Below are 22,128 nucleotides of genomic sequence, written 5' to 3'. Positions count from 1 at the left end.
TGTTGATTCCGCAAAAGCTCTCTCCGTGAGTCCTTTCGCTCTCGAAAGTCCAACCCCGAAGATAACCGGTTTGGTGTGAGTCCGAACTTAAAGGATATACTGCGCTAGCGGTGACTAGAACCTCTTGATAGAACTCTTAGCTCAGTTTTCTATAGATCCACATTCCAACTAAGAAATAAACTATTAAGTTTTAGAATTTACTTAGAGTTTTAAATTACAAATGTACATGCGTAATTCTGGTATACTAGGTTCAGTTAAACAAACGCCGTCACAACTGCAGCACAACAACTTTGTCCTGGTTCCGTTGGCAGAGGAGCCATAAAAAAATAGTCATATATCTCACAATGCCCTAGCGAAGCACGCTAAAGCTTAGAATGTGGCATGGTTTCGTATGAAGTACACATCGTACTCCTTCTCGATCCACTTGATCAGTTTGTCCACGTACTTGATCACAGTGGCTTTGTCCACAACCGGCTCGAATATGGCGTACAGTTCGTAGGTTCCGGTTGCCCAGGCCAGGACCACCTCGCGCTCCTTCATCTCGTAGATGAGCTTCAGCGGCCGGCTACTGTTGTGGATGCGATGCAGCAAGTCGCAGTAGATGGCCTCCAGGCGCTCCAACTCCGTCAGAGATTTGTACGGATGTCTGAGCATGGGACACAGCAGTTGCGCTGTGCTCTTGGGCTTGTAGAGAAAGTGCCGCAGTTCGGGGATTCCCACAACCTGCTGGTAGAGTTTCGCATTGAACGGCTGCTGCAGCTCCTCGTTGATGGCTTCCAAGCAGTGGCTTTTGCGCAGCTTCTCCGTGATCTTTGCCTTGGCCTCTGCCAGCGTGAAAAAGGCATCTCTGTCCACGGACAGCAGGAGCAAACAGGCCTGGCAATCATCCGCTAGATACGAGACATGCGCATGCAGATACCCATTCATATCGAACTTGGGCAGGCAAATGGGCGACCAGTTCTCGGAGCTCTTGAAGGACTCGGAGCACTCTACCAGGTTGAAGATCAGACGCAGATCAGCCGGATGGATGGAGTACTTCTTCATGCGCACCAGTGCTATCAGTTTGTTATTGGCGATCAGCACGGCAAACACCAGGTTCTTGATCTTGGAGCAGTTGCTCTGAATGGCGCTGGTGATTTGCGATCGTATCGTTGTGGGCAATGGGAAGACGCGAATTGAGTTGGTCAAAAACGTGAAGATGTTGTTGGACACTAAAACAAGTCATTGATAAATTAAGCAATTTGGATATGCTTCGATATCCTTACCCTTGGCACTACTACTGTCGTTCGCCAACAGATTGTAGAACAATCGTTCGCTGCCGGAGAGCAGTCTCCTCAGATCAAAGTTTTTGCGCCTCTCAAAGATCTTCGTCATGTGTGAGTACGTCAGAATGGACAGTATTTGATTGTAGACATCCCTGGTAAAGAATGGGAGGTTCCCATTAGTTAGCATTGCTATCTTGAGCTTTATAATTGACTCACCCCAGTTGAAGTTGCAGCTGCTGCACACTCATGTTGCTCCGGCTGGCAGCCACCAGGATGAGCGAGCTGCGTTGCATGAAAGCGAACTTGATGCCGCCCGCATGAATGGAGGTGATAGCATCCTGGCCCATTTGAACGAAGCTCACCAGTGCCTGGATGACACCGAATAGCGTGGCCAGCTTATCCTCATTGCCGTGTAGCGAGAAAATTGGTTTTCCCGCCTCGCTGAGTATGAAGATGTGTTTCTTTTGGCCTTGCCACAGACTGTCGTGCTGGTAATCGTACTCCTCCTCCAATCCCCCGCCAATGGAGTCCTCTGTTTTGGCGCTGGTCGAGGTGCTCAATGCCAGAGACTCCACAGAGGCAGCCAGTCCCTTGTTCTCCTGCCCCGGCTCCGGACTGAGGGCACTGTTGTCCCGCATGGTGCCCAGACCATCTCTTAGCTCAGAGATAATACTATGGTTCTGTTGCTCCGCCTCCTGGTCGGGATCCGCCTCTTGATAGAGATTTGGGGACTCCGGATCGCCCTCTGCGTCCAGATACTCGCAGGTGGAGTTCGTGTCCGACCTGATTGACGTCTGCTCTACTTCCATTTCGAATTCGTTTAACTATTTCAGTCGCTGGAACATTGCAGTTTGCCAATATTTAGCAATATCACAAATTTACAACTCAATCATTCCAGCTGGGATGGATTTCCCAACACTGTCCGAAGCAGAAGATGAAATAAGGGGTGTTCCGAAAAACACCGCCTAAGATCGGCTTATTAATTCTTATATATTATGAAAAATAAATTAATTTTTAATATGAATTTTAAATAATTTTATCTTTAAAATTATAATTGCATTTTTTTATCTCTTATTTTTTTGTTGTTTGAAAACCTCTTGTAGAAACACATCTATCCAACACTACCCACCAGCTGTTTACCAAAATCCATAGAGAAGAAGAAGAACATAGGTTATGAAAACACGAGCCGCTCCAAAATGTTGAGAAAATCGTTTGCCAACCGTAAGTAATCAATTAAAACAGCAAGGAAACCAAATTATACATTAATTCCCTTGGTAGTACCTCGCTTTGGTCAGATGTGCGGTCTGCCACGACGTCTGCAGAGCACACAGCCGGAGCAATCGGTGGAAACGGAACCGGAGGACATCGCCCTGGTGGAACAGCGGATTCTGAAGCACCCGGACTACTTCCAAGTGCACAACCTGTTCACCGTGCGCGACCTCTTCAATGCCCGAGTGCACTATGGCCACAAGGAGGGCTCCCTGGACGACCGAATGCGTCCGTACTTGTTCGGCAGTCGACTCGGTCATTTGATCTTCGATCTGGACAAGACGGCGTCACATCTGCGCGATGCCCTCAACTTTGCCGCACACATCGCCTTCCGAGATGGCATCATCCTGTTCTTCAACCGCAACGCCATGAACTCCCATCTCGTGGAGCGAAAGGCCCAGGAGGCCGGTGAATTCTCGCACACTCGCTTCTGGCGCGGCGGCATCTTCACCAATGCCAATGTGCAATTCGATGCGGTGACCAGGCTGCCCGATCTTTGCATTTTCCTCAACACTCAGAACAACGTTATGGCTCAGCACACGGCGGTTCGGGACGCCGCCAAAATGGCCATCCCAACGATTGGCATAGTGGACAGCAATTGCAATCCCAACCTGATCACCTATCCGGTGCCCGGCAACGATGACTCGCCGGCCGCAGTGGAGCTCTATTGCAACCTCTTCAAGGAAGCCATACTGCGTGGCAAGCGGGAACGACGACAACTCCTTGGCCTTCCGCCCCTGGACGAATCCCAGCCGCGGCGCAGTCGCAAAACCAAGTAATAGTCATAGTAGTGTCAAGTTGATTTTGTTACATTTATCTAAATACAAATGCCAATGGCCGTCAATCCAGGATGAAGAAGAACTTGCTAAATATGGTTGCAAAATTGTAGAACTTTATGCATGTGCCAGGCAATTTGATAGTGTTTGAGAAAACCCAAGCCCTGGGTTAATTTCGGATAGCTATTCTAGGGCGGCAGCAGAGTGGCACCCTTGACAAAGTTGTTGCTATAGTGGCTGAAGTACGAGGGATTGGAGTTGGACCCCGTGTTGTTGGAACTTCCAGAGGGCCAGTAGTTGGTAATCTGTGGAGGGGTGTCAGGTGGCGGCGGAGGCGGCTCTGAGGTTCCAATGACGGAGAGATCTAAACCGCCTTTTATGGCGCGGCCGGGACCGAAGAACGTATCCATTTGCTGCTTCTTGAAATCATGCATCGACGCAAAACCATTCGGCGGCCTCTCCTTGGACATGTTCCACGACCCGATGCTGGATGACTTGCGCACGAACACTTGGCCCTTTTCATGCTTGTTGTCCTGCTCCACCCAGCGCTCTGCATGCTTCACCGTCAGCATCGCCTTGTGCGCAACTATGTACTCCTCGGCCTTCTGCAGTCGTTCCAGTTGCTGCTCGTCCAGCTGGTCGCGCGGCAGTTTCCCTAAACGCTGCACCGTTCGCTTCCAGTTGTGAAACTCACGGTTTTTAAAGGGCTTCATGGCCATACGGTACTCCTTCCACTGGCGCTGGCGCTCCTCCTTCGTACCCGGCGGCGCATCCTCGAGCGGCGGTGGTGCCTCTGGCTTCTGGATCCATTGGCCGTTGACCTGGACAAATGTGCCGCTGCGCTTGGGCTTCTTAGAGGGCTGCGCTTCTCCGTTCGACGGCGAATTGTTGCCATTGTTTGGCGGCGGGGGCGGAGGCATTAGCCTGGTATCTTTGTCACTGTTGCCGCGATGGTTTACCTTGAATTTCTTGTTATTCTGGTTTTGATTGCTGCGATTGTTTTGTGCTCCCTGCTCCTTGGGTACCAGATTCCACAAGCTGGGGCACTTGGGCATGGGCGGTTGGATCGGTGGTGGTCTGTGTTGTGGCGACATCATGTCCTCCCAAAACGGAGGCGGCTGCAGAGGTCGGTGGTTATGATTCCGGCGGGGCCCAGATCCACCTGGTCCTCCAAAGCCCACTGGACCACCGGGACCCATATTGCCCATGGGACCACCGGGGCCCATATTGCTCATGGGACCGCCAGGTCCTCCTGGTCCCATTGGCCCCATGGGTGGACCGCATTGTCCGGGACCAGGCCCAAAATTGCCTCCAAAGCCCATGTTCATCAGCTGCATCGGAAGTGGAGGTGGTCGATTCATTGGAGGATAGCTCCTGTCCTGGTAGGTTTGCGGACCTCCGCCTCCATGGAAGGCATTGTTGCTATTAGAAGACCAATGTTTACGTCCGTTGCCGTTATTGTTGTTGTTGTTGTTACTATTGTTATTGTTGCTCCGCTGTAGTCCGCTTTTGGTATCCGGTTTCAATGCATCCTTGCATTTTTTCCAATCTGCAAACGACATTTGCAGCGGTTTCGTTTCAGGCTCATCTTTGACGGACTCCAGAACGACTTCCTTGGAATCCTCTGGTGCCGCCTCCACGTCCTCGTTTTCAGACATCTCGCTGCCACCTTAGAGATTGGGAATATACTTTATAAATATATCAACTCAATTTTATTTGGGTTTTACTTAGCGATGGCAAACAAAAATTTCAATAACAACCAATTGAAGAAACAGCCGATGTTTTCTATCGATATTTTCGTGCTTACAATTTTAGGGAGTTTCCCCTGAAGTATTTTCCTAGGCCAGCAGTTGTTCTTAAAAAATAGCAGTTTCCAATTTTATTCTCTATACTTTCCGCCATAACATTAAATCTACATTTGTAAACTGGTAATATATATATAAATGCCCAACGTTACATAATCTATTGAACATTTTCAATCCCATGCAGACACATTCCCCGGCGGGGAATAGTAATTGCGCAGCGTTCAGATACTATAGTGAAATGTGGGTTATCAGTGATAGGTGCCTGATTTCGCAATATTTATTTAATATAAAGTTTAAATATAACATTTTAATACGAACACATCTGTGATGCGAAATTGATGCGAGCTTTTTTACTGCGCTTTTGCGTCAACGGGTCTTCAGTCGATAACTCTTGCGCATATCTAATAACTAACGTGTTCGATCAGGTGGCAACACCGACCTTAAAAAACGATTTTAGTCGCAGTCGCAGAGATTTTGGTTTTGGTAAGCTTTAGTAATTTATTGGAAATTACGATCAAAAATACACCGTTTTCAGAGGCGTTTCGATCGGCCATTAAAGTAAACAACAAACGCGACGAAGACTAAACGCCAAAAGTGTATAAACTAGAACGAGAGTGCAAAGTCAGTCGCCAGCAAAACGCGTAGTTGGCCAAATTTAACGAAAAGCGGCCAGTGCTATCAAAATATTACTCAATTTCACATAGAAATTTGGCCTAAAACGGATGCAATATGTGGATATATAGACCCTGTTCCCTGAAAGTTAACTTCTTTATTGTTCTACGCCCAACACGGTCGCCAGCTGCGCTGCCAGCGCCGACGTCGGCAGAGGCCGTTCTTGTTGTTGCTATTCTCGACATATGATTCAATAGAGCGATCGCCTCTCTCTTTCTCCCTCCCACGGACAATTTCAGTTTTTTGTAATATTTCTGTTAGCTGTGTTTTAGTTGCCCATTTGTTTGTTCTTGTTGTTGCTGCTGCTGTTGCTGCAGCGGCTGTAAGTGATATTTAAAAAAGAAATGAGTTCGCATGGAGCGAAAGTCGCACTGAAATAACACAAATGGTCGTCCGTTTGTCGTTCCCATTCCATTTATGCCAACAATTTTCATCAATTATTTACATATTTTGCTTTTGGAACTTCGCACCGCGATTAACTCAGCAGAAGCCAGAAGCGGCGAAGGCGCCAATGGGTTAATTTGGCCACTAAACTATAGATAAATCGCGGTGTTATCAGCTAAAGCCGCTTATCAAACGTGCACATTGTTAAGACCAAAGATATACGAGAGCTTTGCGTCGCAGTACTCGAGATTCGCTCGGAAACGAGGCCAATCTCCATATCCTAAGAAACCTTTTGGTTATCCATTACTCCCAAGTTCTAATGCAATATAGCCGACTTCATCCTAGCATTTAAATGAATGTATCCAACCAGTACAATAGTTTAAATATAAATAATACATTTGATCGTTAACTAACCTTTCCTGTGTTTGCAGGGGGAGGTGCGGAAACAGCTTCTACGATTCTTTTTTAACCAATTCTTCAGAAACATTTAAACGAACGAATAAGTAAGCAGACCATATAGACTGAAATCAGCAGATCCGGACACCAGGCAGGACAACCTTTAGACTTCATCGCGAGACGATATCGAATCCAACGAATCCCGAGAATGGCTCACACACACCTGGGACGCGCCGTGAAAAACATTGAGGCGCCACGCCCATTGAAGACACAATCGCGATCGTCGTTGAAGAACAGCTACCTGGTGATCGAGGAGCTAATCCAGTTGATAGACAACGTGACCGTCGGTCTGCAGTCGTGCAACACCACGCCGGACTCGATCACGCTGCTCCTGCACAACCTCCGGGTGCATGGACCGCAACTGGAGGCGGTGTCCAAGGATACACTGGACCGGGCCTTCGTCGTTTTCCGCAACGCTTCGCAGGACGAACGGCTGAACATAACGACGCGCCTCAAGCTACTCGAACTCATCGAGCTGCGCGCCAAGAGCTGGGACAATGACGACACAATCGCGTACTACAAGTCCAAGCAGCAGATCTCCAACGTGGAGGTGAGTAGAGTACATAAAATCGATCTCACTTTGGAAAACGATCAAATATGTGTCCTTGTCTTGCAGCTGCCCTCGGAATATCAGTACGATACCGGCGTGCAGTCTGACGTCTTCAGCACCTCCCCCACATTCGGCGTCAGCGGCGGTGTTGGTGGCGTTAACGTTGGAGCCGCAGCCGCCGCTGCCGCCGTCTTCAATGCGGCATCTGCAGCTGCAGCCGTCCAAGCTGCGGCCATCGCGTCCGTGGGCACATCCAACCAGCAGCACATGCTGCTGCCGCCCGGTGAGGTCATCCGCAATTCGGGCAAGTTCCCCAAACCAACCAAGATCCCTGGCAAGACGTACTGCAAGGACGAGGTCGTGATTCGCAATGCCGACTCCGGCAAAGGTAAGTTTCTGATCAGCTGAGGAGTGTTCTGGAGCACAAAGATCTACAGAAATGGTTTTCAATAATGTATTCCTCCATTCCCGTGGCCACAAAGTCATGGGCATCAAGGGGCGTCGCGTGCACATGATCGAGGAGCTAAGCGAAACCATTATATCGTTTCAAAGAGGTAACTCCAGAGAGCTGGTTTTAATTGATCCTCACCGCACACGCATTTCATTTGGCACGCTTATTTAAATCTACAAAATTTACTAATAGAAATAGAAAGAAGCATGTCCCAGATTTTGTCCATCCAACGACACCACATTAAGCCAAAATTGATCGTTAAAGGCATTTTTGAATCACATATTTTCATACTGTATATATGCATTTTGTTTTTAAATGTTTTCGCATCCAAATTATTTTTCATAAATATAAATGCCTTTTTCGGGAACAATTATTAATGCCTTGTTTTCTTTAGTCAACCCGGGTGCCAAGGAGCGTTTGGTGCAGATTACTGGTCCAGCTGAGGATAAAATTAAGTGAGTAAAGTAAATAAATTAAAGCTGAAATAGCCAATATTGAATATATCATTTACTAATTTTTAAAAATGTATTCCTTCTACGACAGCTATGCCAAAAAACTGATGGAGGACACCATTCGTCGGAACGCCTCGCCGGTGCGCCTGGAACCCGCTCCTGGCGCTGGAGGATCCTGCTCCTCGCTTAACTCGTCCAACTCGGACGACGCCATTGTGCAACCAAGAACGCCAACCGGAAGCAGTTTGGCCAACCGGCTGAGCTTCAACTCGGCCCAAAACTTCATGACCGCCACCGCTGCTGCACAGCAGATCTCGCAGCAGATGCACCACCAAACGCATCACCAGCAGCAGCAGGCCGCCGCCGTAGCCGCCGCAGCAGCAGCAGCGGCACATGCTCAGGCGACAGCCGCTGCCGGTAAAGTCTTGCGTCCCAATCAACAGCTGCTAATGCACTCATATTCCACAAACGATGCTTCCGTAGGTGAATACAAGTTCACGGTCAACGTGGGCCAGCACCTGATCAAGATTACCGGCGATTGCTGCGAACTAGTGCGCGTGAGTAATGTTGAAGTTTTCAATTTTGAAATTCGTTAAATCCCCTGGGCTTTCAAGGTGGCCAAACTCGTGCTCGATGACTATTTTAGCAGCTCGGAGTTTCTGGCCTCCATTGAGGCTGGCGCCGCCTTCGACGGCACTTCGCTGGTGACCACGCCATCGACTCCGCTGCCCGGAGCCGGGCCGCCGCAATTTTGGTCTGGTACGGACAGTGGCGTTGGACTGAATTGCCTTGTTTACTCGGCAGCGAACAACAATGGTGAAGGCGACGACGAGGTGTTCGCTGAGCCCAACAATGGAGGATCATCGACTAGCAATCAGAATGGCCTGGCCAGATCGCGTCGCAGCCACTTTTCGCGCAAGGAGTCCACGCCGGAGACCAAGGGCGCTCGCGAAAAGGGTGACTTGGACGATTTGGCAGGCCCCAATTCCTTGAAGAGCAATGCATGTAAGATTACAGTCCTTTCAACATGCTCTTAAAGCACTTGTACTTAACCAAGTTTTTGATGCATAAACTTAAATTACAGCTCGCGTTTCTTACGATATTGAACACTTGCTCTACTACTCCATGAGTCCGCACGCCTGGACCCTGCCCACCGACTGGCAAAAGATGCAGGAGACAGCGCCCTCGATTCTGCGCAACAAGGTAATTCCGCCGTTTAATGGCTTATTCGCCAGTGCACCTAACTCATCAGTAATAACACATCCGTGGGCTTTAAATGCAATAACCTCCACCCCGAACACAAATATCATCAGCACCGCCGTTGGACGAGCTGCTGTCGAGGCGTCGGCAGACAATCCCATAACCGTCACTAACAAGCAATCAAAAGGGATCTTCGCGGAGCGCGAGAACCGTCGCCTTCCCAAAACATCGGCCGTGTCCGATCGAAACCTGTATAACAAGCAATTGCAAATCATAACGAATACTGTGGGCAAATCGGTGGCACCACAGGGAAAGCATCGCCAGTCTAGCTATCAAACATCCCAAGTGAAGGCAATTTTTCAACGCTACTGCGAGGACGATGAGTTCTCATTGGCACTGTGCGAAACAGAATCGAATAATAACCGCGTCTAACTTTATTTAATATAATTTTACGTAGCCGGAATACGTATTATTGAATCTCAGTCCCAGATAGGCTTTTCTTTTCATGTCAGTATTTGTGTTGTTTTAATTTTAAATAACTTATCATTAAAAAAGGTGAAGCGTGAAGAACTTGATAATGAATCAAGTCAATACATCATCATCATCCAGTCATTAGATTAACGATATACCATCGAAACCAAACCGATCGCTAGTCTTAGAGGTAACAATACATCTAATGCATTGAAATTAAAATGTAACTATAGGGAGAATCTGTGTTTTGGCTGTGAAACAGATTAAGTCGTCGCTAAGGATAAGCTAGAAAGGCGGTTAAGACCGCTTAACCGCTAACAAACAAACATTCTCGAATTCCAAACAACATTTACAAATCTGTAATCAATACGATTTATATTAACTAATAAACAGGACTTTCAAAGTCCGTAACAAAGCTTGGCTGGGTTTAACTTACACCACACACCCCACACATTGTAAATTATTAATTATAAATTATAAATTGTAAGTTGTGTTTCACCACCGAAGCATCATAACATCACCACCTTACCACTCCAGCTGGCTAACTTAGTTACTAAACTGTTCCGTATGTATATATGTTCGTTCATCCCAGGATAGCTTGCGTGCCCATGTTACTTTGAAAAACATTTCTAAAACCATTTCTTTGTTCGACAACAGGATCTGCAGGATGAGAGCCAGCGCTTCGATGGTGATAAGTATCTGGCCAGCATTAAGACGGCCGCCAAGCGAGACATTGTGGCTGCCGATGAGGTCGAGACTCTGGACGAATAACGCCATCCATCGAGGGGCTCAAAACTGACAATATAGAGATAATACGCTATCAGTGTCCCGGGGTGAAGTGCCTGCTCCCAGTCGGAGCTGCAGTACGCTTCAATGCTTTTGGCCATGGCCACATCTAACAAACGCAAACTGAAAACGACCAAAACAAAAACAAAAAAAAAAAGAATATTGAAAAACATGCAAACTAACCCTAGAAATTACCAACGAAAAATAATCAAGAGTTTCAAAATAACTAGAAAATTCAACGAAGCTCTTAGTTAAGTTCAAGCGAAATGGGAATCGGAACGGACTTCCCAATATGTACTAATTCACAAAATGCAGCTAAATGAAAAGGCTCGAAGCGGCCCTAACTCGATAATATGGCCCAAATGAAATGGAATGCATTTTTAGTAACTCAATAGAGAATGACACGTTTTTAGTTTGAAATTTGTTTCTCATCCTTACGCAAACTTTGTTTCTCCCAACCAAATAATTCTCAATACGGAAAAGGAAATGTATTAATGTGTTTATTTTTATTATTTTGTAATTCTCTTGGAATGCCACTTTTCAAGATTTGAAATTGTATTTTGTTTTCTCTAGTCTATGCATCATAGAAATTTTTATACTATTTTGTTAAATTCACGTGGAGAACCACACAAAATTCTTTGAATTTCTGTTTATGCTTTAGTTAATTTATTTTATTTATTTTGTACAAATACAAATCATTTATTCTTCAAAAATATATTTGCAAGGAAATAAAATGGAATCAAGATCAAACACAGCATCTTTCACACACACACCTTCTTTCGCCCAAAACGCCAACTCTTTGGTTATTTAATTTGGTTAATGTACATTTACATAAATTTATTTATCACACACAACGGAACATAAATATAACAATAGTTTAAGGTTTGATATGTATCATTATAGAACGTTGGCTAGGAGGAGTAAAACAGATCGAATGACCACGTCGATTGTGCGGCTAGCAGAATGTGCTCCGAGTTGCATAACAAGTCAAGTGTAGGGGGATGGGCATTAGCATCGCAATTGGTTATTGGTTAGTAACAAACAGAATCGATCTATTGCACATAGTTGCCCAATAAAGGCCGCATGTTCACGTGGGGAGACTGCATCGCGCTTTTGGCATGTACACAAAGCAAATACATTTAGAAAGAGAACGTTAATTAGTCAGGGGCTGATGTGGAGGTGTGTCATCATCGGTTAGGGGATTAGAACACAACATCAAAACAGCAAGACATCAATAGCATGCTCAACTCGACTCAATATTCACGTACATCGAGGTGTGGTATGTGGCCCGCTGGGCAGGTGACATGTTCAAGTTGCCCTGGTGCTTGCGGTTGTAGGCCCAAATCGCACAGGTGGCCAGCAGGGAGACTGCAAAATGGGAGGGGGTTAACATAATACAGCATATAAGCAGATTGGAGTCTTACCCAGCAGGAAGGACATGAAGAAAACCTGCAGCCAGAAGTGACTGCCACCGCTGCTGTCCACAATGATGCCCGCTGCAATGGTCACCACGGCTAGTCCCAGATTCTGCACAGACTGACAGCTGCAAAGGAAACGATTAAGGAGTTAATTAAGCCTAAAAACAGCTTAAACAGATTAATGATCTTACAAGCCATATGCCGTGCCCAGTTGATATTCGGGCACAATCAAGGAAACCAGAGGCCACAGGCTGGCAGCCAACATGGAATAGGACAGTCCCATAATGCTCATCCCGATGTACGGATCCAAGTGGGTGAAAGTCAGCAGGAAGTGGGCTAACAGCGTGGAGATGGTGGCACAAAACACCCAGGTCACATTTCTTCCGACCTTGTCAATCACAAATCCAAACAGCGGCGATGCTATAGCAGAGATCAGGTAGACAATCGAGTTCACTGTGTTCGCCTCATCCGGCGTCATGTGGAAATTGCTGATGAAAAAGGCCTGTCCGAGAGCCACGAAGGGAAAGATGGCAACGTAGTAGGCCACACAGACCACGGACACCATCCAGAAGTCCAGCTTGAAGGTGACTATATCGCTTAGTTTGGCCAGTTCTCCACCAGGATTGTTATTTCGCTTAAGGATTCTCTCCGCGCGCTTGTCCATCCAACCTAAGTGAAATTGAAATCTAATAATATAAACTGGTATTTAAATATACGAGTAATCCTACCTAGAATCAAGGTGCAAACCAGAGACATGACGCACGTAGAGGAGGCCAGAAACAGGGCCACGCCCAGACCCTTGTAGCCGGAGTAGGATTTCGAAACGTAGCCATATAGTGGTTGCATAATCCAAAAGTTGACGGTGCTGCCGAAACGGGCCACCGACAACTGCAGTCCAAAGACCATGTTAATCTCCTTGCCCTTGAACCATAGCACCGCATAGCTGTTTTGGGCCACAGCCAGCGACTCAGCCCCGATGCCGAACACAAAGCGTCCCACGATCATCAACCAGAAGTGGCCCAGGACTCCGCCGGTGGCGAAGATCAGCTGGCCAACGAGCACGATCAGCATGTAGATAATGGTGCCCAGGCGGATGCCAAACACCCGGTCGATGAGGAAGCCGCCCACAAAGCAGAGCACAATATTTGGCCACGAGTAGATGGAGTAAATCAGCGTGAACTCGGTGGAGCTGAGTTGCAGTTCCTTTTGGAAAACGTCCTGCAATGCGCCGGGATTATCATAGCAAAAATAGGAACCTATAAGGAAGTTATTTAATTATTAAGGTATGGTTTCAAGATTGTAGAAAGGAATTCACGTTCTTACCAAAACCCAAGAGGCACATAAAGAGCAGGGCCAGGAATCGATGTGGCGTGCTCGTCGGATCACAGCACCCGGCATCCTTTTGGTGGCCAGCGAGCTCCGTGTCCCGGGTGCTGCGTCGCCGCACCACAGGATGCACTTCGTCATCGCCGCTGCTGCAGGTGCTGCTGCTCGACGAGCTAACGATGGGTTTGCGCTCCTCGCGTGACATTATTGTCACTTTTCGTTGTCAGAATGATGGAGGAGTGACGGGAAATTTGAGTTGTGCGATGGTAATTGCTATTTGTGGCTGCTCCTCTTTTCCGGAATTCCTGTTCGTCGACCGGTGGTGGGCGGTGGGCGGTAGGCGGTAGGCGGGGGGATGGGGGCGGGCTGTGGCCCTACTGTTGCTGCTTATCACTAGACCACACCATAATGCCGTGTTGTTGTTGTTGCTGCTGTTGCCTCAGTATGTGTGCAGTATTGATTATTCCCGCGCACAGAGATGATGGAAATTGGAAAGGTTGGAATGGGGGGTGTTTCGGTTAATCTGCAAAAAAGCCAAGATTGAAAATTGCATTCCCACATACAAAATATTTATCGCCCTCTCACACACACACACGCTCATACACAAGCAGATGCAGGTAAATGTCACGGGTGGGTGTGCGTTAGTGTGTGCTTGCTAGGTAAACATGAAAGATCTTGTTGTCCGTTGGCTGACTAACGGTTAATGGGTAATCAATTAAGCGCTTGCATGCGCATAACATTCAGTTGACACCTGATTTAAGGCTTTACTACGCTATTTGCGTATTGAAAGCAGCTCTACTGTGTATAAATTCGATATGTACACACACCCACGTCAATAAATAGGCATATGTAAATGCCGTATATCAACAACAAAAAAAGGGATTAATAAGCAAATGCCCCGTTATCGCACTCAACAAACGAAGTCACACACTAATTAATCACTAGTCCACGGTCTTATTTTGCATTATTTACATGCGATATTTTCGAATTGCGATTGTGGCGGGCTTACGATCCAGGAAAACTTTACTTAATATTTCTTGAAGTATTTATGATTGATTATCAACAATGTATTGTGATGAGAAAGTCCTATCACGCCTACTATATGTTCAACAAGTCGAGGACTTACGGTTTGTTTCTGTCCCCTGTCGGGAGAAGAATGGTCGTTATTACCTGGTTTCCCTACCTGTAGCTGTAGGAATGGAAGTGGGCATTGTGCTCTTAATATCGATATATCGATTACCTTGGGAATATCCTTACCAAAAACCGTTACTATCATTACGTTATAACGGACTTGTGAAACATAAACAATTGCTAGAAGAGTTTAGTTCGATTTATAAAGAATATCAATTGGATTACCCAAAACTTACAATCGTATAAGATGTTGAAAAGTAAAACAATTTATTTGTTACCATCGAAAACCAAATCAATTTAGTCTTATAATAACGGTAATTTTTATAACTATCGATAGTTCAAAACATTCCCCGCCTGTACATCACTGACCAGTGCTGCTAAACGCCCGCAGCGCATCAGGTGGCAACCGTGTGTCCCTACACCAAGCAAAACAACTATTATTATTATTAAATCCAGCACAAAGTTCAATGATTTTTAGGTCCTCTGCACACTCACATTTCGATCAGCAAGCACTGGCACAGCGATAAGTATGTAAGTTCAAGTTTCAAAAGGGTACAAAGCCAGCCGAATGTGCGGGCGCACGCTATTTTGTGCAGTGTAAAGGCGCCAACGATGTTGTCTTCGTCTCGCACAACGCAAATTTATTCAAAGACCCACTGCCACATTTTGATACGCTCCCGAGCAGCTAAACACGTTTCGTATGCTTGCATGTCCATTTCGTAATGCCCCCGATCAGGAACTAAGGTCTGTCCACGCGAGATGGCGGCGATAAAGGTGAGTTTGAGACTGCCCTTTTGAAACACACAGACAATGGACCACCTAAATGCGTTGTACAACCACAGAACATCACCCTGGGCATTCTGTACGGCCTGTGGGACAGCATACGTGGCATGACACTGGTCCTGCACATCGACGACGAGGTGAACCGCCAGAATGCCGAGCAGGAGCACCGCCAACAGCTGCGCCGCACCGACAAGGATCGTTACGAACGCGCAAGGAGATCACCGTCACCAGTGCCCAGTTCCGCGGCTGCCATGATTCGGGAGGAGTACGCCAAGCAGGCGGAGGAGAACGCCGACGAGCGGACGCTGGAGAAGATCCTGGGAAAGAAGCCAGCTGCCCAGGATCAACAGCCGCAGGGGTATGTGTTACACAAAGACTTATTCCACGTACATATATTTTTTAACTGCGCACTTGATTTATAATCCGGCGACACAGGGAGAAGAAGATCGCCAAGAAGCTCTTCAAGTGCTGCATGCTCAATGGCGGTTTCACCTGGCTGAGCATCGTCCTGTTCGAGAACGCTCTGCTGCCCACGCTCAAATTCTGCCTTACCATCTTCTATGGAGCCCATTCCGAGACCCTGCCGGTAGTTTGGGGCTGGCTGCATCCCATACTGTCCCTGCTCTTCGGCATGATGTGGGTGCTGCCCATATTCATGCTCTCCAAGATTGTGAGCTCACTGTGGTTCGCGGACATAGCCAATGCCGCCTATCGCGTGAGAAAGGGTCGCCCGCAACTAATCCCCGGGATCAGCAAACTGGTGGCCGACTTCCTCTTCAGCATGGTGGTGCAAATGCTGTTCCTGGTCCAGAGCATGCTGGTTAACCTAGTGCCCGTGAAATATGTGGGCTCCTCGCTGTGCTTCGTGCATCTGTGCCTGCTCTACTCACTGTATTCCTTCGAGTACAAGTGGTTCAACATGGGCTGGGAGCTGCATAGACGCCTCACCTACATTGAGAAGAACTGGCCCTATTTTTTTGGCTTCGGAATACCGCTCACCGTGCTGACCAATCTGTCCAGCTCGGTGATCGTCAGCAGCTGCATCTTCTCCATCTTCTTTCCCCTGTTCATACTCAGCGGCAATGAGGCAAAACCCATTGTGGACACCACGTAAGTGCTTTTGGTTTGGTAACACAGTCCAGCTTCACTAAATCGAACTTCTTAAAGATAAATGTAAACTGGAAAGTGATATAGATCATGTTCAAACTATCACGCAATTACAGTCCAACGTGTTTTAGTTGTACGTCTTTATTAAATGTAATACGTATTTCCTTTGTTCGTGACCAGCACGTATCGATTTAGAGAAGCTCTTCTGTACTCTATCTATAAATATAAATAACTAAATATTTGACATCCGCCCAGTGAGGTCTCCCTGCGTCTCTTCTCGCCGGTGGTCTTCATATCGAACCTCTGCTTCGGCGGCAATCCGTGGAGCAAGGCCAACCGACTGAGTGCCATGCAGCGGCAGCAGTATGAGCTGCAGCAGCGCCAGCGTTTGCTCCAGCGGGACGAGCAGCTGCTCAAGCAGCGCAAGCAGCAATATGTGCAGCAGCAACGGCTGCAACAGGAGCAGCTGCTGCGACGCGATCGCTCGCATTCGCGGTCACAGACACCGCAGCTGGGCCAGCCGCATCGCTACGCCCAGGCGCCCGTTTTCGATGCGGGTCGGGTGCGCGATTCCTCTGCCTCGTCCACGCACAGCTCCAATGCGCCGAGCATCAATAGCCATCGGCCGCCGCCTTATTACGGGAGCTCGCTGCGTGGAGCTGCGCCTTTGGTGCCCACTCCTGTGCCCGGTGCACCGAGAGCTCCGCTAACCCCGCCCGTGATACGCCAGGAGTCGGGGCCCGATGACTGGAACTTGTGAGATTTATGCTTATACACGCAACGTAGGCTTTAGCTATATATAATTCGATCTGTGTAATGTACGTATCATCTACCTATCTAACCATCGTGAACTGTGTAAGTTAAAGATAACTTAGGTCTACGCATAATGACAATGTTCGCTAGTCGACAACGCCACCGCCACCACCACCAACACAACGCCCTATTCGGAATGGGCATGACTATATATATAGACTATAGAGAGTGGCTATATCTGAAATGCGGCTCGCGCAACTGCTGCATAATCGTTTACATGTTTATTTTAGGCATCGTTTTTCTCTTTAATTTTTGCTCGTAGGGTGCTATGCTCTACACTAGAAATTACGTCGGGCGTAAAGTTCGTTAAATGTATAATTAATCAAAAATAAAATTAATTTTGTACTTTCGTCAATGGTTGTTGCTTGCCTAATGGGGAGCGCTTGGCCAAGCCTTATCAGCGCGATTTGTCTGGACTAGATTATAGATCGTGTGAGTCAGAAGTAATCTAAAATAGTTGATAGTATAAGTTGTTTGATTACTGTCACAGTTTTTAATTAAGGATCACTTTCTATTCTTATAATAGCTCTGCTCCATTGTGACCCTACATTCCCAATGTTTCCACTCCACCGATTCGAATAATAATTTCATGATGATTTGACAATATAACAGCTACTTAGTACCACATAATAACTCCCCCAAACTGAATCCTCCTTCCCTAACCGCCACCAATTAACGCTTGAGTTCCAACACGAACAATCGAACCAGGATATGGGTTCACGCTTGGATTGGGGTGTTGGTCATGCGGCGTTGTGGGCGATTGCCGACCAAATTGATTATCACCAAGGTTACACCCATGTGTCCACACATTGTTCTGCTTGAAAGTGGAATTGTCAGTGGCAATATAGGTTGTACATATCTGTATCCTTTTTCGAAAGCGTAGTTTCCTGCCCCAGTCACCATTTGTTGTTCGTCCTGTGCGGTCGATTTTTTAGCTCTTACAAACCCGGAGTCATATGTGAAAACCATAATGATTTTGTTGAATCCGAAAACCTCGAAAATCCTGTGGCTGGTGGGATTTTTAGTTTTATTAAGCAGCTTTAGTTTGGAGATCGCAGCGCAAACTACTCAAAATATCAATGTGTGTAAGTTGCTCAACTTCGATCGATATGCCAAAGATATATGTATATAGAGTAAAAATACATAATCATATACCTAATGATTACCAGTATGAGTACACTCACTTAAAGATCCTTAAAGATTCGTTACTTTTTCAAAACAATATCGAATATAATCGAACTCATTTGGCTGAGTGGATTAAAAGTAAACTAATTAGCTGAAAACTGTGGGGAAACCAATATGGATTGGGTAGTTTAGTTGGGTGGTGCCAGTCATAATGAGTTTTTAGGGCAAGCAAACAAACGCAATGCCACGTAATGCCTTTGGCCAATGCACTTTAACCCATGTGATCCCATCCCTTTGGATAGTGTTCATCAACGAAGTGGACAATGAACCGGCGGCCAAGGCTGTGGATGTGGTGCTCACCTACCTGAAGAAGAACATCCGATATGGTCTCTCGGTGCAGCTGGATTCGATAGAGGCGAACAAGTCGGATGCCAAGGTGCTGTTGGAAGCTAGTGAGTTGTGGTCGGGTTTATGCCAGGATTCAGTTGCTCACACTCACACTTTTCCGTCTCAGTTTGCAATAAGTACGCAACAAGTATTGAGAAGAAGCAGACGCCTCACCTGATCCTGGACACCACCAAATCGGGCATAGCCTCGGAAACGGTGAAGAGCTTCACCCAGGCCCTGGGTCTGCCCACCATTAGTGCCTCCTACGGCCAGCAGGGAGACTTGAGGCAGTGGCGCGACTTGGATGAGGCGAAGCAGAAGTATTTGCTGCAGGTGATGCCGCCGGCGGATATTATTCCCGAGGCCATTCGAAGTATAGTGATTCACATGAACATCACGAATGGTAATGGGATATTATATGTATATAAAAGTGAGTATTAATGTATGCCATTCGAAATCCCCTCCAGCTGCTATTCTGTACGATGATTCCTTCGTCATGGACCACAAGTACAAGTCCCTGCTGCAAAACATCCAAACCCGTCATGTGATCACCGCCATAGCCAAGGATGGTAAGCGGGAGCGCGAGGAGCAGATCGAAAAGCTGAGGAACTTGGACATCAACAACTTCTTCATTCTGGGCACCCTGCAATCGATCCGCATGGTTTTGGAGTCGGTGAAGCCAGCGTATTTCGAGCGCAACTTCGCCTGGCACGCCATCACCCAGAACGAAGGAGAGATCAGCAGTCAGCGGGACAATGCGACCATTATGTTCATGAAACCCATGGCGTATACGCAATATCGAGATCGGTTGGGATTGCTGCGAACCACTTACAATCTGAACGAGGAACCGCAGTTGTCATCCGCGTTTTACTTCGATCTGGCACTGAGGAGTTTCCTGACCATCAAGTGGGTTGGATGTATATGATATTTACTATATATATTTACTATTTTTACCTGCAGAGAAATGTTACAATCGGGCGCCTGGCCAAAGGACATGGAGTATCTGAATTGTGACGACTTTCAAGGTGGCAACACACCCCAAAGGAACTTGGATCTTCGGGATTACTTCACCAAGGTTGCTGCTCCCACCTGTCTAACAAATTATGGTTGATTACCCACTTCCGTTTCTCAGATTACCGAACCGACTTCGTATGGAACCTTCGATCTCGTCACGCAACCCACTCAGCCATTCAATGGGCATAGTTTCATGAAATTCGAAATGGATATAAACGTGCTGCAGATTCGTGGTGGCAGTTCCGTGAACAGCAAGTCCATCGGCAAATGGATATCGGGTCTGAACTCGGAGCTCATCGTCAAGGACGAGGAGCAGATGAAGAATCTCACTGCGGATACGGTTTATCGAATCTTTACTGTTGTGGTGGGTCACGACAGGGGATTGCAAAGGATGTTTTAGTAGTGTAGTTTTCGTACGATATTTGTTTTTTTTTAAGTATTCAACCCGTAGTCCTTGTGTGTGTCGTCGTTTAAACCTTTTTAGTTGCATTTAAATTAATATATATAAAATATTGAAGTTTAAGTCACGTTGTTTTAGTCAAAAACTTAAAATTAAGAGAAGTCTATATTTTTTACGCAATAAACTAAATTTCATTTGAACTTCACAGCAAGCTCCTTTCATAATGCGCGATGAAACGGCTCCGAAAGGATATAAAGGATACTGCATTGATCTGATCAACGAGATAGCCACGATTGTCCACTTCGATTACACCATCCAGGAGGTGGAGGACGGCAAGTTTGGCAACATGGACGAGAATGGCCAATGGAATGGCATTGTCAAGAAGCTGATGGACAAGCAGGCGGACATTGGTCTTGGCAGCATGTCGGTGATGGCCGAACGGGAGATAGTCATTGACTTTACGGTTCCGTACTACGATCTTGTCGGGATTACGATCATGATGCAGCGACCCAGTTCGCCCAGCTCACTGTTCAAGTTCCTCACCGTGCTGGAAACGAACGTGTGGCTTTGCATCCTGGCTGCCTACTTCTTCACCAGCTTTCTCATGTGGATCTTTGATCGCTGGAGTCCCTATAGCTATCAGAACAATCGGGAGAAGTACAAGGACGACGAGGAGAAGCGCGAGTTCAATCTGAAGGAGTGCCTCTGGTTCTGCATGACTTCATTGACGCCTCAAGGCGGTGGCGAGGCTCCAAAGAATCTGTCTGGGCGTTTAGTGGCCGCCACCTGGTGGCTCTTCGGGTGGGTAGTCCTCTTCACTTGCTTTTAAACTCTTTCCTTTTTAAAAGTTACTTGTTCATCCCTTTAGATTTATCATAATTGCCTCTTACACGGCCAATTTGGCTGCCTTCTTGACCGTATCACGTTTGGATACGCCCGTTGAAAGCTTGGATGACCTGGCGAAGCAGTACAAGATCCTGTACGCTCCATTGAATGGCTCATCTGCCATGACATATTTCGAGCGTATGTCCAACATAGAGCAAATGTTTTACGAGATTTGGAAGGATCTGTCGCTTAACGACTCCCTGACCGCCGTGGAGCGCTCCAAGCTGGCTGTTTGGGATTATCCAGTGAGCGACAAGTACACCAAGATGTGGCAGGCCATGCAGGAGGCGAAGCTACCGGCCACCCTCGACGAAGCGGTGGCCCGGGTAAGGAATTCGACAGCGGCCACGGGTTTCGCCTTCCTGGGCGACGCCACCGATATACGCTACCTGCAGTTGACCAACTGCGATCTGCAGGTGGTGGGCGAGGAGTTCTCCCGGAAGCCCTATGCCATAGCCGTTCAACAGGGCTCGCATCTCAAGGATCAGTTCAATAATGCGTGAGTAGTGGGCAAATATAAGTAAGAGCTTCTTCATATCCTTGTGATGCTTTAGAATCCTGACCCTGCTCAACAAACGACAACTGGAGAAGCTCAAGGAGAAGTGGTGGAAGAACGACGAAGCGCTGGCCAAGTGCGATAAGCCGGAGGATCAATCGGATGGCATCTCGATCCAGAACATTGGCGGCGTCTTCATCGTCATATTCGTGGGCATTGGAATGGCCTGCATCACGCTGGTCTTTGAGTACTGGTGGTACAGGTACCGCAAGAATCCGCGGATCATCGATGTGGCCGAGGCCAATGCGGAGCGATCCAATGCTGCGGACCATCCTGGCAAGCTGGTCGACGGTGTGATCCTGGGCAACTCGGGCGAGAAGTTCGAGAAGTCAAAAGCTGCACTGCGTCCGCGCTTCAATCAGTATCCGGCTACGTTTAAGCCACGTTTCTAGAATTACTCGTATACCAATGAATCGAATATTATGGTAAAATGAGCACTCGGATGTCTACGTCTAGTTTTAAAGGAATCAGTCACTTTGTGCACTTTTATTGAGATCTTAATAAATGTTTTAACAAGAGGATTGTATTAGTTTTGTTCTTTAATAATTACCTAGCATATAGTTATTATTTTTGAATTTCAAATAATATTTGAAAGCCAGCTGGTATTTCTAGTTTAGTATTAAATACCGCCTTCTGATATCGAGCA

At 47.0% G+C, this 22,128-nt stretch overlaps 7 protein-coding genes across 16 annotated transcripts; 4 read left to right on the top strand and 3 right to left on the bottom strand.

The window, feature by feature from the left end:
• Positions 1-183: 183 nt before the first annotated feature.
• LOC27207317 (vacuolar fusion protein MON1 homolog A) lies at positions 184-2,205 on the bottom strand. Its single transcript, XM_016183030.3, has 3 exons — positions 1,482-2,205; positions 1,266-1,417; positions 184-1,211 (listed from the first exon to the last, which is right to left on the bottom strand). Exons 1-3 carry the CDS (start codon positions 2,072-2,074, stop codon positions 370-372), a joined length of 1,587 nt encoding a protein of 528 aa, XP_016023479.1. The 5' UTR covers positions 2,075-2,205; the 3' UTR covers positions 184-369.
• Positions 2,206-2,346: 141 nt separating this feature from the next.
• Positions 2,347-3,383, top strand: LOC6731007 (28S ribosomal protein S2, mitochondrial). The gene is made up of 2 exons (XM_002078132.4): positions 2,347-2,486; positions 2,544-3,383. The coding sequence occupies exons 1-2, from the start codon at positions 2,462-2,464 to the stop codon at positions 3,311-3,313; spliced, it is 795 nt and encodes a 264-aa protein (XP_002078168.1). The 5' UTR covers positions 2,347-2,461; the 3' UTR covers positions 3,314-3,383.
• LOC6731006 (collagen alpha-1(I) chain) lies at positions 3,328-5,152 on the bottom strand. Of its 2 annotated transcripts, none has more exons than XM_016179554.2 (2): positions 5,038-5,152; positions 3,328-4,979 (listed from the first exon to the last, which is right to left on the bottom strand). In XM_016179554.2, exon 2 carries the CDS (start codon positions 4,966-4,968, stop codon positions 3,499-3,501), a length of 1,470 nt encoding a protein of 489 aa, XP_016023477.1. In that variant the 5' UTR covers positions 4,969-4,979; positions 5,038-5,152; the 3' UTR covers positions 3,328-3,498. The 2 variants fall into 2 exon arrangements, with proteins under 2 accessions (XP_016023477.1, XP_016023478.1); XM_016179555.2 differs by having other exon boundaries at positions 5,118-5,135.
• Positions 5,153-5,467: 315 nt separating this feature from the next.
• LOC6731005 (eukaryotic translation initiation factor 4E-binding protein Mextli) lies at positions 5,468-10,763 on the top strand. Of its 6 annotated transcripts, XM_016179006.3 has the most exons (10): positions 5,468-5,598; positions 6,603-7,177; positions 7,244-7,565; positions 7,660-7,731; positions 8,023-8,083; positions 8,172-8,497; positions 8,564-8,637; positions 8,695-9,085; positions 9,165-9,283; positions 10,409-10,763. In XM_016179006.3, the coding sequence occupies exons 2-10, from the start codon at positions 6,776-6,778 to the stop codon at positions 10,520-10,522; spliced, it is 1,881 nt and encodes a 626-aa protein (XP_016023475.1). In that variant the 5' UTR covers positions 5,468-5,598; positions 6,603-6,775; the 3' UTR covers positions 10,523-10,763. The 6 variants fall into 6 exon arrangements, with proteins under 6 accessions (XP_016023475.1, XP_016023476.1, XP_016023474.1 ...); XM_016179007.3 differs by having other exon boundaries at positions 8,172-8,637; XM_016179005.3 differs by lacking the exon at positions 10,409-10,763 and having other exon boundaries at positions 9,165-10,167.
• A 580-nt stretch (positions 10,764-11,343) lies between these two features.
• On the bottom strand, positions 11,344-14,485 carry LOC6731004 (major facilitator superfamily domain-containing protein 1). Of its 2 annotated transcripts, none has more exons than XM_016179551.2 (7): positions 14,408-14,485; positions 13,279-13,804; positions 12,684-13,211; positions 12,147-12,624; positions 11,962-12,080; positions 11,806-11,905; positions 11,344-11,647 (listed from the first exon to the last, which is right to left on the bottom strand). In XM_016179551.2, exons 2-7 carry the CDS (start codon positions 13,484-13,486, stop codon positions 11,590-11,592), a joined length of 1,491 nt encoding a protein of 496 aa, XP_016023467.1. In that variant the 5' UTR covers positions 13,487-13,804; positions 14,408-14,485; the 3' UTR covers positions 11,344-11,589. The 2 variants fall into 2 exon arrangements, with proteins under 2 accessions (XP_016023467.1, XP_039149978.1); XM_039294044.2 differs by lacking the exon at positions 14,408-14,485 and adding an exon at positions 14,254-14,373.
• A 290-nt stretch (positions 14,486-14,775) lies between these two features.
• LOC6731003 (etoposide-induced protein 2.4) lies at positions 14,776-17,470 on the top strand. 2 transcript variants are annotated; one of them, XM_039294033.2, is made up of 5 exons: positions 14,776-14,939; positions 15,149-15,186; positions 15,255-15,553; positions 15,631-16,305; positions 16,558-17,470. In XM_039294033.2, exons 2-5 carry the CDS (start codon positions 15,172-15,174, stop codon positions 17,060-17,062), a joined length of 1,494 nt encoding a protein of 497 aa, XP_039149967.1. In that variant the 5' UTR covers positions 14,776-14,939; positions 15,149-15,171; the 3' UTR covers positions 17,063-17,470. The 2 variants fall into 2 exon arrangements, with proteins under 2 accessions (XP_039149967.1, XP_016023466.1); XM_016179008.3 differs by having other exon boundaries at positions 14,776-14,943.
• Positions 17,471-17,611: 141 nt separating this feature from the next.
• LOC6731002 (ionotropic receptor 25a) lies at positions 17,612-22,003 on the top strand. Of its 2 annotated transcripts, none has more exons than XM_016179010.2 (9): positions 17,612-18,200; positions 18,543-18,692; positions 18,755-19,030; positions 19,095-19,533; positions 19,588-19,702; positions 19,760-20,005; positions 20,250-20,842; positions 20,910-21,425; positions 21,481-22,003. In XM_016179010.2, exons 1-9 carry the CDS (start codon positions 18,086-18,088, stop codon positions 21,872-21,874), a joined length of 2,844 nt encoding a protein of 947 aa, XP_016023465.1. In that variant the 5' UTR covers positions 17,612-18,085; the 3' UTR covers positions 21,875-22,003. The 2 variants fall into 2 exon arrangements, with proteins under 2 accessions (XP_016023465.1, XP_016023464.1); XM_016179009.3 differs by having other exon boundaries at positions 17,812-17,902.
• Positions 22,004-22,128: the final 125 nt, after the last annotated feature.

This window comes from Drosophila simulans, chromosome 2L (assembly GCF_016746395.2).
Source record: "Drosophila simulans strain w501 chromosome 2L, Prin_Dsim_3.1, whole genome shotgun sequence".
NCBI classification, from domain to species: domain Eukaryota; kingdom Metazoa; phylum Arthropoda; class Insecta; order Diptera; family Drosophilidae; genus Drosophila; species Drosophila simulans.
This window is presented reverse-complemented; position numbering and strand designations above follow the sequence as displayed.

Excerpts from the sequence above, each read along its gene's own strand:
- LOC6731004 (XM_016179551.2), bottom strand. The coding sequence starts at position 13,486 with ATGTCACGCGAGGAGCGCAAACCCATCGTTAGCTCGTCGAGCAGCAGC. Across the intron at positions 12,081-12,146 it reads CTGGGCACGGCATATGGCTT|CTGTCAGTCTGTGCAGAATC; the intron begins GTAAGATCATTA and ends TTTCCTTTGCAG. Across the intron at positions 11,906-11,961 it reads CTTCATGTCCTTCCTGCTGG|TCTCCCTGCTGGCCACCTGT; the intron begins GTAAGACTCCAA and ends CCCATTTTGCAG.
- LOC6731006 (XM_016179554.2), bottom strand. The coding sequence starts at position 4,968 with ATGTCTGAAAACGAGGACGTGGAGGCGGCACCAGAGGATTCCAAGGAA.
- LOC27207317 (XM_016183030.3), bottom strand. The coding sequence starts at position 2,074 with ATGGAAGTAGAGCAGACGTCAATCAGGTCGGACACGAACTCCACCTGC. Across the intron at positions 1,418-1,481 it reads CAGCTGCAACTTCAACTGGG|GGATGTCTACAATCAAATAC; the intron begins GTGAGTCAATTA and ends ATTCTTTACCAG. Across the intron at positions 1,212-1,265 it reads CGACAGTAGTAGTGCCAAGG|TGTCCAACAACATCTTCACG; the intron begins GTAAGGATATCG and ends GACTTGTTTTAG.
- LOC6731007 (XM_002078132.4), top strand. The coding sequence starts at position 2,462 with ATGTTGAGAAAATCGTTTGCCAACC. Across the intron at positions 2,487-2,543 it reads GAGAAAATCGTTTGCCAACC|TACCTCGCTTTGGTCAGATG; the intron begins GTAAGTAATCAA and ends TTCCCTTGGTAG.
- LOC6731002 (XM_016179010.2), top strand. The coding sequence starts at position 18,086 with ATGATTTTGTTGAATCCGAAAACCTCGAAAATCCTGTGGCTGGTGGGA. Across the intron at positions 19,703-19,759 it reads TTCGGGATTACTTCACCAAG|ATTACCGAACCGACTTCGTA; the intron begins GTTGCTGCTCCC and ends TCCGTTTCTCAG. Across the intron at positions 20,006-20,249 it reads ATCGAATCTTTACTGTTGTG|CAAGCTCCTTTCATAATGCG; the intron begins GTGGGTCACGAC and ends TGAACTTCACAG.
- LOC6731003 (XM_039294033.2), top strand. Across the intron at positions 15,554-15,630 it reads CAGGATCAACAGCCGCAGGG|GGAGAAGAAGATCGCCAAGA; the intron begins GTATGTGTTACA and ends CCGGCGACACAG. Across the intron at positions 16,306-16,557 it reads AAACCCATTGTGGACACCAC|TGAGGTCTCCCTGCGTCTCT; the intron begins GTAAGTGCTTTT and ends ACATCCGCCCAG.
- LOC6731005 (XM_016179002.3), top strand. The coding sequence starts at position 6,776 with ATGGCTCACACACACCTGGGACGCGCCGTGAAAAACATTGAGGCGCCA. Across the intron at positions 7,178-7,243 it reads AGCAGATCTCCAACGTGGAG|CTGCCCTCGGAATATCAGTA; the intron begins GTGAGTAGAGTA and ends CTTGTCTTGCAG. Across the intron at positions 8,638-8,694 it reads ATTGCTGCGAACTAGTGCGC|GTGGCCAAACTCGTGCTCGA; the intron begins GTGAGTAATGTT and ends TGGGCTTTCAAG.